The sequence below is a fragment of the Strigops habroptila genome, chromosome 17, assembly GCF_004027225.2.
Source record: "Strigops habroptila isolate Jane chromosome 17, bStrHab1.2.pri, whole genome shotgun sequence".
NCBI classification, from domain to species: domain Eukaryota; kingdom Metazoa; phylum Chordata; class Aves; order Psittaciformes; family Psittacidae; genus Strigops; species Strigops habroptila.
The window spans coordinates 200,175-214,277 of record NC_044293.2 but is presented as its reverse complement, the minus strand read 5'-3'; the positions used below and the strand labels follow the sequence as shown (position 1 = coordinate 214,277).

The 14,103-nt window shown below is 48.9% G+C and overlaps 1 protein-coding gene across 1 annotated transcript; it reads left to right on the top strand.

Moving 5' to 3' along the window:
* The first annotated feature begins 18 nt into the window (after positions 1-18).
* On the top strand, positions 19-14,072 carry HYOU1 (hypoxia up-regulated 1). Its single transcript, XM_030505608.1, has 24 exons — positions 19-206; positions 396-489; positions 1,114-1,192; positions 1,469-1,623; positions 1,724-1,800; positions 2,714-2,895; positions 3,308-3,423; positions 4,189-4,372; positions 4,786-4,920; positions 5,743-5,825; positions 5,925-6,057; positions 6,392-6,579; positions 6,745-6,883; positions 6,996-7,056; positions 7,795-7,877; positions 8,310-8,498; positions 8,655-8,854; positions 9,024-9,111; positions 9,715-9,837; positions 10,185-10,318; positions 10,801-10,885; positions 11,353-11,605; positions 12,715-12,804; positions 13,345-14,072. The coding sequence occupies exons 1-24, from the start codon at positions 134-136 to the stop codon at positions 13,401-13,403; spliced, it is 3,003 nt and encodes a 1,000-aa protein (XP_030361468.1). The 5' UTR covers positions 19-133; the 3' UTR covers positions 13,404-14,072.
* The last annotated feature ends 31 nt before the right edge of the window (positions 14,073-14,103 follow it).

The window sequence follows — 14,103 nt, the reverse complement described above, 5'->3', positions numbered from 1 at the left end:
GCCCAATCCGGTGCGCGCGGGGCCCCGTCGCGGGCCGCCGCGCCAATGAGGTCGCGCCGCGTCCGGGCCGGGGGTTGCGCGAGCCGCCGGGGCCGCGGGCCGGGCCGGGCCGAGCGGCAGCAGCGGCACCAGCATGGCGGCGGCGGCGCGGGGGCTCGGCTGGGCGCTGGCCTGGCTGCTCCTCTCCTGCCGCCTGCCCGGCGCAGGTGCGTGAGGCAGGGGGAACCGGGCCCGCCTGCGTCGCATGGAGGACGCGGGGGGCGGGCGGCGCGGTCCCTCGGAGCCCGGGTGCCGGCCCGGCCCGGCCCGGCCCGGCGCGGGTCTCGCCGAGCGCCAGTCGAACCGGGGGGTCGGTCTCCGGTAGCGGGCTCACGCCGGGGTGGGTTTGTCTGTAGAGGCCGTGGCCGTGATGTCGGTGGACGTGGGCAGCGAGTCGATGAAGATCGCCATCGTGAAGCCCGGGGTGCCCATGGAGATCGTCCTGAACAAGTGAGTGGCTGCGTCCCATCATGTCGCGATGTCGGTGCCGCGAGTGCGGCGGCGGGGGGGGGGGTTGGCGGAGCATCGCTCCGGAGCAGCCCCGGTGTGAGCCCGACCGGAGCGAGGGTTGAGCTCCGGAGCTGCTTCAGCACGGACTGAGCGCTTGGACAAGGGCCTGCAGGGACGGGACAAGGGGAATGGCTTTAACCTGCCAGAGGGGAGATTGAGATGAGAAGAAGCTCTCCCCTGTGAGGGTGCTGAGGTGCTCGATTTGGTGTGCTAATGCATGAATCGGGGTGGAAGGGAGTCACCTCTTGCTGAGTTCTCATGTGTTATGGGGAAAATAACAGCGTGTCCCCCACGGCTTCGACTGTGAATTTGGAAGTTGTCTGTCCGTGTTTTGGTAAAGCATGTGGTTGCCCATGTCATGAGGGACACCAGGAGGTGTGGAAGCTCTGAAGGGAGGTGCTGCTATTGCAGCCCTTCAGGTAAATAGAGGCTGCCTTCTCCATAGGTAGTATCCGAGCACATTCCCTTAGCTTTTCTGAAATGGAAACAGCACTCTTCCTCTCTAAGGATTCTGTGTGGAATGTTCACCTGTTTCAACTGGTTCGTTCCTCTTTTTCCACACAGGGAGTCACGAAGGAAAACACCCGTGGCTGTTGCTTTGAAGGAGAATGAACGTCTCTTTGGTGACAGTGCACTGGGAATGGTGAGTTCTTGTTGCTCATTGTGCCAACTGCAGTTCCCATATGCAGAATACATGTTCCCACTGCTGGGTCCTTTGTGATAAGTGTCCGAGCTAGGAAGTTTTATTTCTTGTCCTGTACTTCCTACCTCCTTGGTGTGTTACTGGCTCATTGTGCACCAGTCTTAAGCTCCCGACTCCCGTAGCAAAGGTTGTTCACCACATAGCTTGGGAGAGGTTTGTCTGACAGCAGCAAAGCCGAAGCAGTGCAGGTGGGTGATGTGCTTTCTCTTTCTGCAGTCCATAAGGACCCCCAGGGTGGCATTCAGATACTTTCAGGATCTGCTGGGTAAGCGTATGGGTAACCCCCACGTGGTGCTGTACCAGTCCCGCTTCCCAGAGCACGAACTGGTGAAGGATGAGAAAAGGCAAACTGTTATCTTCAAACTGTCCCCGTAAGTGGCTGCTTCGGGTTTCCTCATGGGCTTTGGCTACGAGCCTATTGCAGCTGGTTCTGTTGTTGCTGTAATTCTCTTTCCTGTCTGTTTCTTGTAGGACGATAAAATATTCTCCAGAGGAGATGCTGGGGATGGTCCTGAACTATTCACGGGGTTTGGCTGAGGAATTTGCAGGTTGGAAAGCTTTAGTTATTTCTTACAGTATCCATGTGCGTGTTTGTTGTATCACATAGGATTTGAGTAGGGACCGAAGGTGTTTGAAAACCCATGGGTTTTATAAACAGGATATTGGATCTCTTCAGCTGTAGACCTTAGCAGCTATGGAGTTATGATTTGTTTCTAATATGCAAGTTTGGGTCTTAGTTCTATTCTTGGGGGTGGGCACCCCAGATCCCACCCAGCTTTGCAGAGAAGGAACCTTATGGGCAGTCTCCTCCAAAGAGTAAAGTGTTTCCTTGCTCATGCGTGTGACTTGAGCAGAGGTTCGTTGGTAGGTAACTGCAGGCGCAGGTGGAAGTGGCTCTGTTGAAGTCTGTGTTGTGACCAGTCTGGATGGAGACCTTCTGCTGGGGCTGAGCTACAGTTAAAAAGCAAAACCTACCCTCTGGTGCAGACTTGCCAAGGGATAAGCAGAGGCTCATGCGTTTTTCATGCTGTGTTGCTAATGAAATAGTGCATTAATGAAAATTGGGTGTGTTTTGGTTGACAAGTTTGACTTGCATCATCATTACTAGGAGGCTGTGTGTTGTTTGGTTAGTGATACTAAAGCCAGTCCAAAGACTTTTTGGTCTGGGGAATGAATGGAATCCAGTGCTAAAGTAAGGCGCTGTGAAGATAATATTTAAAGGTATTCCAGAGCATTGAAGAGTATCCTAAAATGTGAAAGAGAGGTCAGCAGAAACACAGCTGTGCAAGAATCTGCAAAGTCTGCTTGGACATAGAGTTTTGTCCTGGTTGCTGCTGCAGGATTGATTCTGTACAAGTCTTTACTTTGGACTCTCTGGCTTTGCCACCAGCACCCCATTATAATGAGTCTTTGCCACGTTGCTTTGCTGGTGGAAAAACGTGTTCCCTGTGACTCTTTCAGAGCAGCCCATCAAGGACGCAGTGATCACAGTTCCTGCCTATTTCAACCAGGCGGAGAGGAGAGCGGTTCTGCACGCTGCTCGCATGGCTGACCTGAAGGTGCTGCAGCTGATCAACGACAACACAGCTGTAGCGCTGAACTATGGAGTTTTTAGGAGGAAAGACATCAATGCCACCACCCAGGTAGGTACAGTTGGGAGATACAGAGAGTCCCAAGCAAGTGCGTGCATGTGGGGGAGGAAGCGCAGCAGATAAAATCAAAAGCACTTGAGTTAAAGCGAACTCTGCTAGTCAGCCAGTCTCCTCTGTTTTCACGTGCTCATCAACAAGGCAAAGAAGAACCTTTTAAAGAGCAAAGCTTTGGGTTTTGATCTGTGACATGGATGATTAAATCTTTCTTGTCTGCTTGTGACAAGCATGACCCTGAACATCTCCTGCGTTTGATCAAAGGACGAGTCTTGTCATAAGGGTATAAAGCCAGTCCAGGGAGCGGATAGTCTTGGCCTGTGTCAGGCTTGGAAGGCCGTGGGTTCTTTCCTTATTCATGGGGGATATCCAGGTGTTTCTGCTTCACCGTCCCAGCTTCTCTTTTCAGAATATCATGTTTTACGACATGGGAGCAGGAAGCACCGTTTGTACTATTGTTACGTATCAGACAGTGAAAACTAAGGACTCGGGAACCCAGCCTCAATTGCAGATCCAGGGCATTGGGTAAGAATTTAACACGAGTTGCACAAACCCCACAGGTCTCAGGAAAGAAACCACTTGTTTCACGGTCTCTTCTAAATGTAGGATTTGGCAGTGAGGCTTCAGCACAGTAATTTGGGTGGCAGCATGGGAAACGTTTGGAGCAAGAAGGCTCTGGTTGGTAATAACTCTGGTATCGCTGTCTTGTGCAGAAGATAATTGAGAACTTCCAAGAGCCCAGGAGGGAAGCAGTGTACTTAGTTTGCTTCAGGCTTGCTTTTGATAGCCTCAAGTCATTGAAGCATAATTCCATGTCATACAATCATCTAGAAGTAGAGTGTGTCAGTTTGGGGAAGTGGAATGTCCTTCTAGAGGAGAATGGAACTGCAGTGCACTCACACGATGCCAAATACGGAGTGGGGTGCTGCGAATAGCCAGCCCAGCAATTTTAACTCCAAAGCACTTACACTGCTCTTGCCAAGAAAATACCTGGGACCTGAGGCAGTTATCCATTGGCTTCTCAGCTGTTTGACGTGCTTGGCAATAAGGCCTTTACCGTAAACATAATGATGTTTCCTGCTCAAAGGCTGTTGTGGTGAATCTTTCTTTTCTTTGTTTCATTGTAATGTGTTATTTCTGGAACAAACTTTATTCTTTCACAGTCCATCACAGCTGATAATGCAGCTACTTTTGACCGCTTGCTGCTCTGCGTATTTGTGAAATAAGTTTGTTTGTATTTCAGCTCTGTTTAAGTTACATCCTTACATCTCAGCTTGTTCTTTTGCTCAGGTTTGACCGTACTCTTGGAGGTTTAGAGATGGAGCTTCGTCTCCGGGACTATTTGGCAAAACTCTTTAATGATCAGCACCCTTCAAAAGACGTCCGAAAGAATCCGCGGGCCATGGCCAAACTGCTGAAGGAGGCCAACCGCCTGAAAACCGTCCTGAGCGCCAATGCTGACCACATGGCACAGGTCTGGCCTTCTGCCTTTTTGCTTTTGTTGGACTGAGCAGGGGCTGGGGCAAAGACAATGATTTGGGAAGGCTGTCTCTCTGCACCATCGATGTGCTGAAGTGCATTGCTCCTGGTGTTCTGGGGGGCTGGTGGAGGCAGCACTGGTGGCCCCTCAAACTTTCCCCACTTGGTAGCACTGGTGACTGAGTGAGTGAGTGGACTGGAAGAGAGTTATTCACATGAAGTTTGTTAAATAAACTCACTGTGGAAGCCATCTGTTACATCCACGTTCCATCCTCTCATCACCTGAGCAATGGCAGGGTTCAGGTCCTTGGTGCGTTGAGGAAGCTGGAACTTTTTGCACACGGGGCAAGTCAGGCAGAGAGAATGCACCACCAATAATTTCATTCTGGCTGGGTGTTTTCTGGACAGATTGAGGGACTACTGGATGACATCGACTTCAAGGCCAAGGTCTCAAGGCAAGAATTTGAGGATTTGTGCTCTGACTTGTTCCAGCGAGTCCCAGGACCTGTGCAGCAGGCTCTGAGCAGCGCAGAGATGAACCTGGTACGTTTAAGAGAATGCATTAACAAGCCTGTAGTTAATATGTGATCGAGGCATCAGTGAGCATGTTGTCAGCACTGCTGGCAGGTACAGATGCCTGCTGTTGTCATAGAGCAGTGTTGGTGCTGCAGAGAATTTACTTGTTGCAGTGTTAAACAGGAGTCCGTCATGACTCCCTGTGCTACCCACCAGAAATGAAGGAGGAGGGGGTTCTTTCAGTTAAAAAACTTTACTCTTGGGCTGTTCTGGTCTCGCTCATGAAGTTTCAACTCCAAGAGCCTGGATATGGAGCTACTGCTGTTCAGGCTTCCCCTTTGAGTGCTCCCTTTAGAAACCCTGCTGCGATCTGCAGTTGGGCCAAATGCGATGTAATCGTTTGGAGAGACTTACTGCATTGTTAAATGCTCACTTCCAGGGTGCCAGGGCGCTCTTGAGCATCTTTTGGCTCTGGTATGCAATGCAGGACACTGAGTCACCTCTCAAAGTCTGGGTTTTGTCTGTTCTGGTCCAGCTTCCTTTCTGAGTCCCTGGCTCCTCTGGCTTTAAACTGTGATCTGTGTAATTTCGAAGAAAGTGACTTAAAGCAGCGGTCATATTGTCCCTGTTTGACCGGCCTGACTCCAGGTTCCTGCTGTTGGCGTGGCTCGTGTCAGCCTGTCTGAGATCTATCAGGCCTTAACCTGCACTGGGACTGCAGGATGTAGCGTGGGTGTTCTCAGAGCACCACATCAGTATGTGGTGACCAGGGAAGGAGCATAAGGAAGCCCTGAACTTAGCTTTCCAAAATTACTTTCTCAAGACAAGGTGACTGTTTCCAATCCCTAGGATGGAATTGACCAGGTGATTCTAGTTGGCGGTGCCACACGGGTCCCCAAAGTGCAGGAGGTTTTGCTGAAAGCTGTGGGCAAGTGAGTATGTGAGGCCCCCTTCTAGTCTCTCTCCTCCTAACAATTTGCTGTTTGCAGCAGCAGTTGCAAAGCTGATGCCTGTTGCTTTTTGCTCCATAGAGAAGAACTGGGCAAGAATATCAACGCAGATGAGGCTGCTGCTATGGGTGCAGTCTACCAGGCAGCTGCTCTGAGCAAAGCCTTTAAGGTGAAGCCTTTCATTGTTCGGGATGCCGCTGTGTTTCCTATCCAGGTAACCCTTCGCTTTCTTTCTCGTGTTCAGAGTCTGGGTAGACGGGGCTGTGCTGGGAGAAATGTTCCAGGCGACCTTCCAGTTTCCTTCCAAGAAGGAAGCTTTGGAGATCTTTGTGCCAATCTAATGAAGCAAGCAGAAGAAAATCCTCTGTGTTGTAGAAGTGCTATATCCAAGAAGCCAGGTGCATGGGAACATCAGCTGCTGAGAAACACTTGCCTGTCCCCTGACTTTTGCATGAGGCAGAGCAGCCAAATGCTACGGAAACATCTGACACGAGATGCCATAGAGGAAATTTGCAGTTGCTGAGATATGTTTTCTGTTGGTGATGCAGGTGGAGTTTACTCGTGAAGTTGAGGAGGATGATAAATCCAGGAGTTTAAAGCACAACAAGAGGATTTTGTTCCAGCGCATGGCACCCTACCCACAGCGCAAAGTTATCACTTTCAACCGCTACACAGATGACTTTGAGTTCTATGTCAACTACGGAGATCTGTCTTTCCTGAACCAGGATGACATGCAGTGAGTTGAGCCCAGATCTCTCTGCACTTTAGCAAACCAAACCGTGCCACTTCCTTGCTTTGTGCAGTTGTCCATTGCTGCAGATGTGACTGTGGGAGGTGTTTAAATGTTCTACAGCATTGTTATCCTGAGTTTTCTCTCTGCTCTTTGTCTCTGTGTTGTCAGGGTTTTTGGTTCTCTCAATCTCACTACCGTGAGGCTAAAGGGAGTTGGAGACAGTTTCAAGAAGCACTCGGATTATGAATCCAAAGGCATCAAAGCTCACTTCAACATGGATGAGAGTGGAATTCTAAGTCTTGACCGGGTGAGCACCACCCTGTTGTGATGTCTGTCAGCCTATGTGTTTTCCAGTTCTGTCCCTCTCTCTGGTGTTGCTGGTCCCTGCTTAAAACTAGTTCTGTGCTCCTCTTTCCAAGGTGGAATCTGTGTTTGAGACCTTGGTAGAAGACAAGCTGGAGGAGGAGTCGACACTGACAAGTAAATGCTGAACTTTGGTATTCATACTTACTGTTGTGGTTTAGCTGGAGCGGCTGAGATAACTGCATGCACACCGTTTCCTTGGGTTTGGGGTGTGGAAGTGAAGCGATTAGCCGTAGCCTCTGGCGGTGCAAACAGCTCCAAAATACTTTAAAGCTCTTTCTGAATGGCTGCTGGGTGCTGCCAGGAGCTCTGAAATGTTATACGCTCCAAAGGTGATCATGGCATGCATTGCGACTTGAAAACCAGGAGTTGTTTTCTCTTTGTTCAGCCACAGCTGCTGATTTCAGGAGGTCTGTCCTGCAGGGAAGTCCTGCAACCACAGCCCTGCAGCATTCTTCCATCTTGCCTGGGTTGTGGTGCCCTGATCTGTGCTTTGCATTGCTCAGATTTTAGAGCACAGAGTTTCCCTATATCTGCATGTTTGGATGTGAAGGGGATACGCAGGGATGGCTCCTGCAGCCACAGGTTGGAGCTTGAAGCGTTTTAATTGAAATTGCAAATTTTGGGTCATATTCCTGCAGTGGTAGAGACTCTTTTGTGTGCTTTATGCACACAAAACCACAAAGTGAGGCCAGGCAAGGATGAGTTTCTGGAGTGTAGGGAGCTAACTTATACCACCAAGAGATCTCCTTGGTGATTGTTAGGGCTGTGAGCAGAAGAACTGAGGGCTGAAGATGACTTCCTTCATCCTTTGGGAACATAATATTCTGGATGGTTTTTGTGTCTTGTTGGCAGAACTTGGAAACACCATCTCAAGCCTGTTTGGGGGTGGTGGCCCAGCAGCAGAGACTGGAGAGAACCTGACAGACCCAGTTCAGGTGAGTCCCAGCAGGTGGGAGGAAGCCCGTGGGTCTTGCTCTGGCTGCTGAAGAGGCAGTGATTGGTGTGAGCAGAACTAAAGGTGTCTGACAGCACAGCAGGAGTTTAAATGTTTTCAGTAAGTGCTGTATTCCTCTTGAGTTTCACATAGTGTGCATTTAAAGAAGCTTGTGATCTTTTGCTGGCAAGTCCAGCTGGGGTTAACTAATGTTCCAGGACTTGTTTCTGGGGAAGTCTCTCATTTCTAGATTGTTCTGGTGCTCTCTGGATGGGCTTCAGCCCGTGTGTTGTCTGTGCAGGTGTCTAGAGGGCTCCTTGTTTTACATGCAATTTTTGCAGAGTTCTGTCATCTGTGAAACAAACATTTGCATGGAATCTCTACATATAAAAAAACTGTTTTGGTTTCCCCTTTGCTTGCCTGTGATGACCAGGAAGAAGAAGAGAGCCTAGCAGAAACAGGGAAAGAAGAGCAGGGGGAGAAACAAGACCAGAAAAGCAGTGCAGAAGATGCTGGTGAAGAGCAGGGAGAAGAGAAGCAGCAGTCTCCAGGTCAGGCAGAAACTGCCCCTCCCAGAGCAGAGTCCCAGAAAAAGGAAGAAGGCGAGAAGTTGGAATCTCAGGTGAGCATCAGATTGAAGGAACAGGACTGTGATTTCAGTGACTGAGAAGTGGAATTTTCTCAGGAGAACTCTCCCCGTTTCTGTCCTGCCCTGGAAAACGTTGGAAAACCCGCAAAATCTGTGCCCTTGCCTGAGAATGTACTTTTCCTGTTACAGGATCCCAAAGGAAATAGAGAAACTGTGAAAGAGGAAGAACCGTCCAAAAGTTCCGGTGACAGCACAGTTACCAAAACAGAGGAAGAGAAGAAGATCAAAGCACCGAAGAAGCAGAAGCTTGTCCATGAGATCACCATGGAGCTGGATGTAAACGATGTGCCTGACCTGCTGGAGGATGAACTGAAGAGCTCAATGAAAAAGTATGTTTGAAAGGCTCTGCTGGGTTAAAGCTCCAGATAAAGGAAGTGAATTGCCTTGGAATTGGTGGTGGCTCACATAGTGCTGCTTTCGTCAGAAGCTGATGCATACGATGTGCTGCTCAGCTAAAGGCACTTGCTACCGTTGATTTCTGTTCTCTTTGCGTGCTAGACTCCAAGACTTGACGGTCAGAGATCTAGAGAAACAGGAAAGAGAGAAATCGGCCAACAGCTTGGAGTCATTCATCTTTGAGACCCAGGTAAGGGAGGGATATAAAGAAATGAGAATGCCTGGAGAGCACGTAGAAGTGTCTTGTGCAGCTTGGCTGATCTGAATGCAGGGGAGTTGTTTGGGTTGGGGGGAGGTGATTTGAAGACCCCAGCTTTCATCTTTCAGTCATTTTTCTGCTACCTTGCCAAGCCCACTGGGACTTGATATAAAAGGAAGACTTTCCTCAAGCGTGTCCAACACGTTAAACTTTAGGTTCACAGTATCTCTTCTGTGTCCTTAACTGTGTGTTTTGGAACACTTGCACTCAGGCTGTAAAGAAGCTATAGCTTCTTAAGAGCTGCTGTGCAGAAGAGGCAGCTAATGTTAAGTGCATGTGAAATTACAGTTGTTGCAGCTTTACCATTACATGCCTGATGTACACGTGTCTATATACCTGCTGTGTTACCACCATGCTCCTGGTAATGCTGGGAACAGGAGCTCGGATTTGGGAGGGTTGAGTGAGGATCTCCTGGCCAGTGCAGGCAGTGCCCCAGGAGTCCACAGTCTGGCCTGGTTGCTAGGGGGTGACTGGTTGGTTTGTGCTTCCACGCTTAGTGGTATTTGACAGGAGTGCTTGCTTTGTTCTTTGCAGGACAAGCTTTACCAAGAGGAATATCAGTTTGTCTCAACAGAGGAGCAGAGAGAAGAGATTTCCAGAAAGCTTAGCGAGGCTTCCAGTTGGATGGAGGAGGAGGGTTATGCAGCTGCAACTAAGGTACTGCCGGGTGTATTCAGGATACCAGGTGCTGTCCCTGACATGGAAGTGACCAACAGGCTGACTGAGGATCAGTCCAATTCGATCCTTTGTAATCTGGTTTTTGCAAGTCTCATGTTTTCCCTGTGCATTATGCATAGAACAAAATATGAAGTTCTTGCAGCCATGGGTGCATCTGGAACAGCTTCAGCAGTAACCTCTTAATTCCACATATAGTTTAGTCACATGGCTCTTTACTGTATTGAAATAGTGTATTTGTTAGAGAGAATGAGAGAACCGGCAGTTTGAACTTCTGAGGTTTACAGTGTTAGACTGATTGTCTCCTTTCCCCTCTTTCCTGTTTTCAGGAGCTGAAAGACAAGCTTTCAGAACTGAAAAAGCTTTGTAGGAACCTCTTCTTCTGTGTCGAGGAAAGGAGGAAGTGGCCGGAACGCCTGGCTGCCCTGGAAAGTCTGCTCAACCACTCAACCATCTTTCTCAAGTAAGAGCAAGCTGCTGGGAAGGAGAGTTGTGCAGCTGGTAATGTAAGAGATGCCAACAGAATGCGGCCAGATTGAGCATGGTCTGAAAGTCACTAGTGCTTCCTGAGAAAAGGTGACCAAAACCCTGTACAGAACCCGTTAACATACCATGTTCTGTTTAAACTGGGGGGACGGGAAGCCTCCAACACTACACACCGTTTGCAAGCAGATTTTTCCCTCTTGGTCCTATGGCCTCAGCCTTTTCTATCTTCCATGTTTTTCTGATCTCGCGACAGCTGCATTTGCTGGCTCTGTATTCTTAGCATCCAGAGATCGGTTAGGTCAGTGTTTCCTGTAGATGCAAGAGACATAAATGTAAAATGGACTAATTGCTTGGTGTGTGCAGTGGCTTGCTGTTACTGTGCTTACTGGAGCTGTAAGCACTTAAGTTGCCCAGGTATAGTCTGTTTGGTTTTACAAAAATAAACTTCTTATCTTTAAGGGGAGCTCGAATGATTCCGGAGACTGACCAGATATTCACAGAAGTGGAACTGAGTACACTGGAAAAAGCCATCAATGAAACAACGGTAACGCAGGATCGAACGGTTCCTGTGGAGGGTGGGGGAGGCAGCTTGGGTTCTCTGTCCTGTCCTGTCCTTCCACCGAAGGCCATGGGATAGAGTGTGCACGTTTTGTTTCTGTACCACCAGCAAACCTTCTGTGCATTCTAGCATTTTCTTATGCCCGGCTTGACCCCAGACTGCTTTGGGGGGATAATGGGTTTTGAGTTGCATTTAGAGAGTTGTCTCCAGGAGTGGTGGTTACCACTGTACCCAGTTACAGGTTTTAACAGCAGTTGCTGGGTTTTGAGGGGTTTGTTTCTTTGTTTTGTCCTACATCTGGATAACTAAGAAGCTGGTGGAAGTGTAGCAGGGAGCAGTGTTATTCTGAGTAAGTTAGAAGGTCCAGGAGCGGTGACTTTGAGATACTGTGATATACAGGGGTTCCTGGAAGCCAAAGGATTTAAAAGCACTTTTTTCTCTCATTCCTACAGATCTGGAAAAACGAGACACTGGCTGAACAGAACAAGCTCTCTCCCACTGAGAAACCTGTCCTGCTGTCCAAAGATATAGAGCTCAAGATCGCAGCCCTGGACAGGGAAGTGCAGTATCTTCTGAATAAGGCCAAGTTTGCAAAACCCAAGCCCAGAAAAGAGAAGAACACAACGAAAACCGATTCAGGCAAGAATGCTACAGCAGCCTCTGAGCCCGAGAGCACTATCCCTCCCACGGAGGGGAAACAGGAAGGTAAGGAGTGGGTGGGTGACATGTATATACCTCTGTTATGGTTGGTGTCACCAGCTGGTGACTCAGCACCACACAGCCATTCGCTCGCTCCCAACTTCCCCGCCCAGGGTGGGATCGGGAGGAGAATCAAAAGCAAGTAAACCCCACAGGTTGAGATAAGAAGAGTTTAGTAATCAAAATAAAGTAAAATAAAGTGATAATAGAAATAATACCAACAATAATAATAATAGGAAACAACAAGAGAAGAAATGACAGCTCAGAAAATACAAGTGATGCACAGTACAATTGCTCACCACCTGCCTGAGCAGCGATTGGTCCCTTCCGGGTGACTCCCCTCAGTGTAACATGTTCATATCTCCAGTGAAAGGGAGCTAAATAAATGAAGACAATAGTTAACTGTAGGAATAAATCATCATTCTCTTAATTTTCAGAGATAGCTGGGAAAATCTAGCTGTGGCAGTGTCCTTTTCCCCTCACCATTGGCTTGGGTGGTTTTCTGTAAAGGAACAGAAAGTATTTATAAACTTCCTGGGAGGGTTAATCAGTATCTGTCTCGCTGGCTGGCTGCCTTAGAAGAAGGATAAGCCATCAATTGTGTTCTGAGTGTCCAGAGCCAACTATTCATGTCCTGTCCTACGTCAAAGAACAGAATGAGAAAGGTTTCTGGCTTAGATGGACCCCAGACAAGAAAAAAAATCTCTTGGGGCAGGAAGACTTTCTGAACTGTGTCAGAACCTCGGGTTCTGAGCACACTGGTCCTTTTACATCTGGCAGCTGTTTGGCAGCAGAGTTCCCTGCTGGCTCCTCTGGCCTGAGTATGAGACCCCACTTGCAGTCACAGCTCCAAGGGGGACTGGCCTTCACTGTGTAACCAGTGAATCTCCAGGGCTTCCAGGGACATGAGGCCTGGCAGACAGAGGCAGTGAGAAAGGAGGAGCAGTTCAGTGACACCTCGCTGAGTGTCACAGAGAGCTCCACTGTGAGAATGGATTATTGCAGGCCCACTGAGGCACCACAGCTTGTTTGTAAACCTCGCTGCTGGTGGCCTCATCTGGCTGCAACTAGCCTACTGTGTATTTTCCCTTCACTTTTGTTTCTTTCTGCTTTAGACATAGACAAACTTGAGGATATTGGTCCAGCCATGGAACCTCCTGCAGCCGAGCAAGTAGCAATAGGCAGTGAGCCTGGATCAGACCCCGGTGGGTAAATGTTTGACTAACAGCCTGAAACTCTGTAGCTACAAGTGCAAGCGGTCCATGTGCTTCTTCCCCTGGTTTTAGCTGTAGGAGGTGGTAGGGTGGTGGAAGCCCCAGTTGCAGATCAGTTGTTAATTGTGCTAGGAGGAAGGCAACAATTTGGGTTCCTTGCTGCTCCCACCTCTTCACGGTTCAGTGTGAAATTCTGGCCTGTTGCTGCCTCCTGCCCCAGCAGCTGCTCTCTGCCTGTGTGGCTGCAGTTCATAGCCAGCCCTGTGGCTGCGGGGCTCAGCCTCCTTTGCTGAGGAGCTGATGTGCAGGCATGTGTTTGTTCTGCCATGCTCGTTGTGGGGATGGCAGTGTTCTCCGCAGGAGGGCAGGAATGGCTTCAGCTCCTTGAAGCTGAGTGTCAATCCCCAAAGCTTCCCCGTGACCTCTGTACGATAAACTGAAAGCTTGGTTCGTACCTCATGCACGCCAGGGCCTGCTTTGTACGCTGTAAACACTGTCGTGGTGTGTGACTGAGTTTACTTCATTACACAGGGTCCAAAGAAGGGAAGAGAGAAGCTGGAGGAGAAAGCAGGAAAAACGATGAGTTATAACACCCCTGAGATCCCACTAGTGTCAACAGCTATTTATTTCATGGTTACTTTCTTGTTTTTATCACGGACCTGGCTAGTCATGATGTAAATGGAACACAACAACCAGTCTGACAGCACAGTGGGATAGAGATGTACATTTTTATTTCCTTTCTGGAGATTTTGCCACTACTAACTTAGTGAATTGGGGTGGTTTGTTTTAGTTTTCTTACGTGTTTAAAGGTGGCACTTTGCCCACCGAGAATTGTCTCTGTTTCCATGCAGAAGTCACCAAAGTGACTTTTCTGTGGAGAGAAAGAAGGAAAGAAACATCTTGAGCTTTAGGGAGTAACTTAGAACACAAACTCTGTGCTGCACTCCTCCTAGTGAAGATAAATGGGATCGATGCAGGAGCACTTGTAGCTGAGATGGTGGTGTCTCTGCATATGAGGCCCTATCTTAAAGAGACTCTGTGATTCCAGTGCTGGAGGTGTTTCCTCATTTGGATTAGTTGGAAGGCGCAGCAGAATCGGGGAGGCGGATGCTCGCTGCTGCGCGATACAAATGTGTGTTTTCCACAGATTGTCGTTAAAGTCATCTCTATCCATGAGCTGTATCAGAGTTTGAAACCCGTGAGTTGACAAAACGCATGTGTTTCGAGTTGATTGTAAAATAAAGAGTTGGGAAGGGGCAGCTGGCTGTGAATGGACTGGAAGAAGGGAGG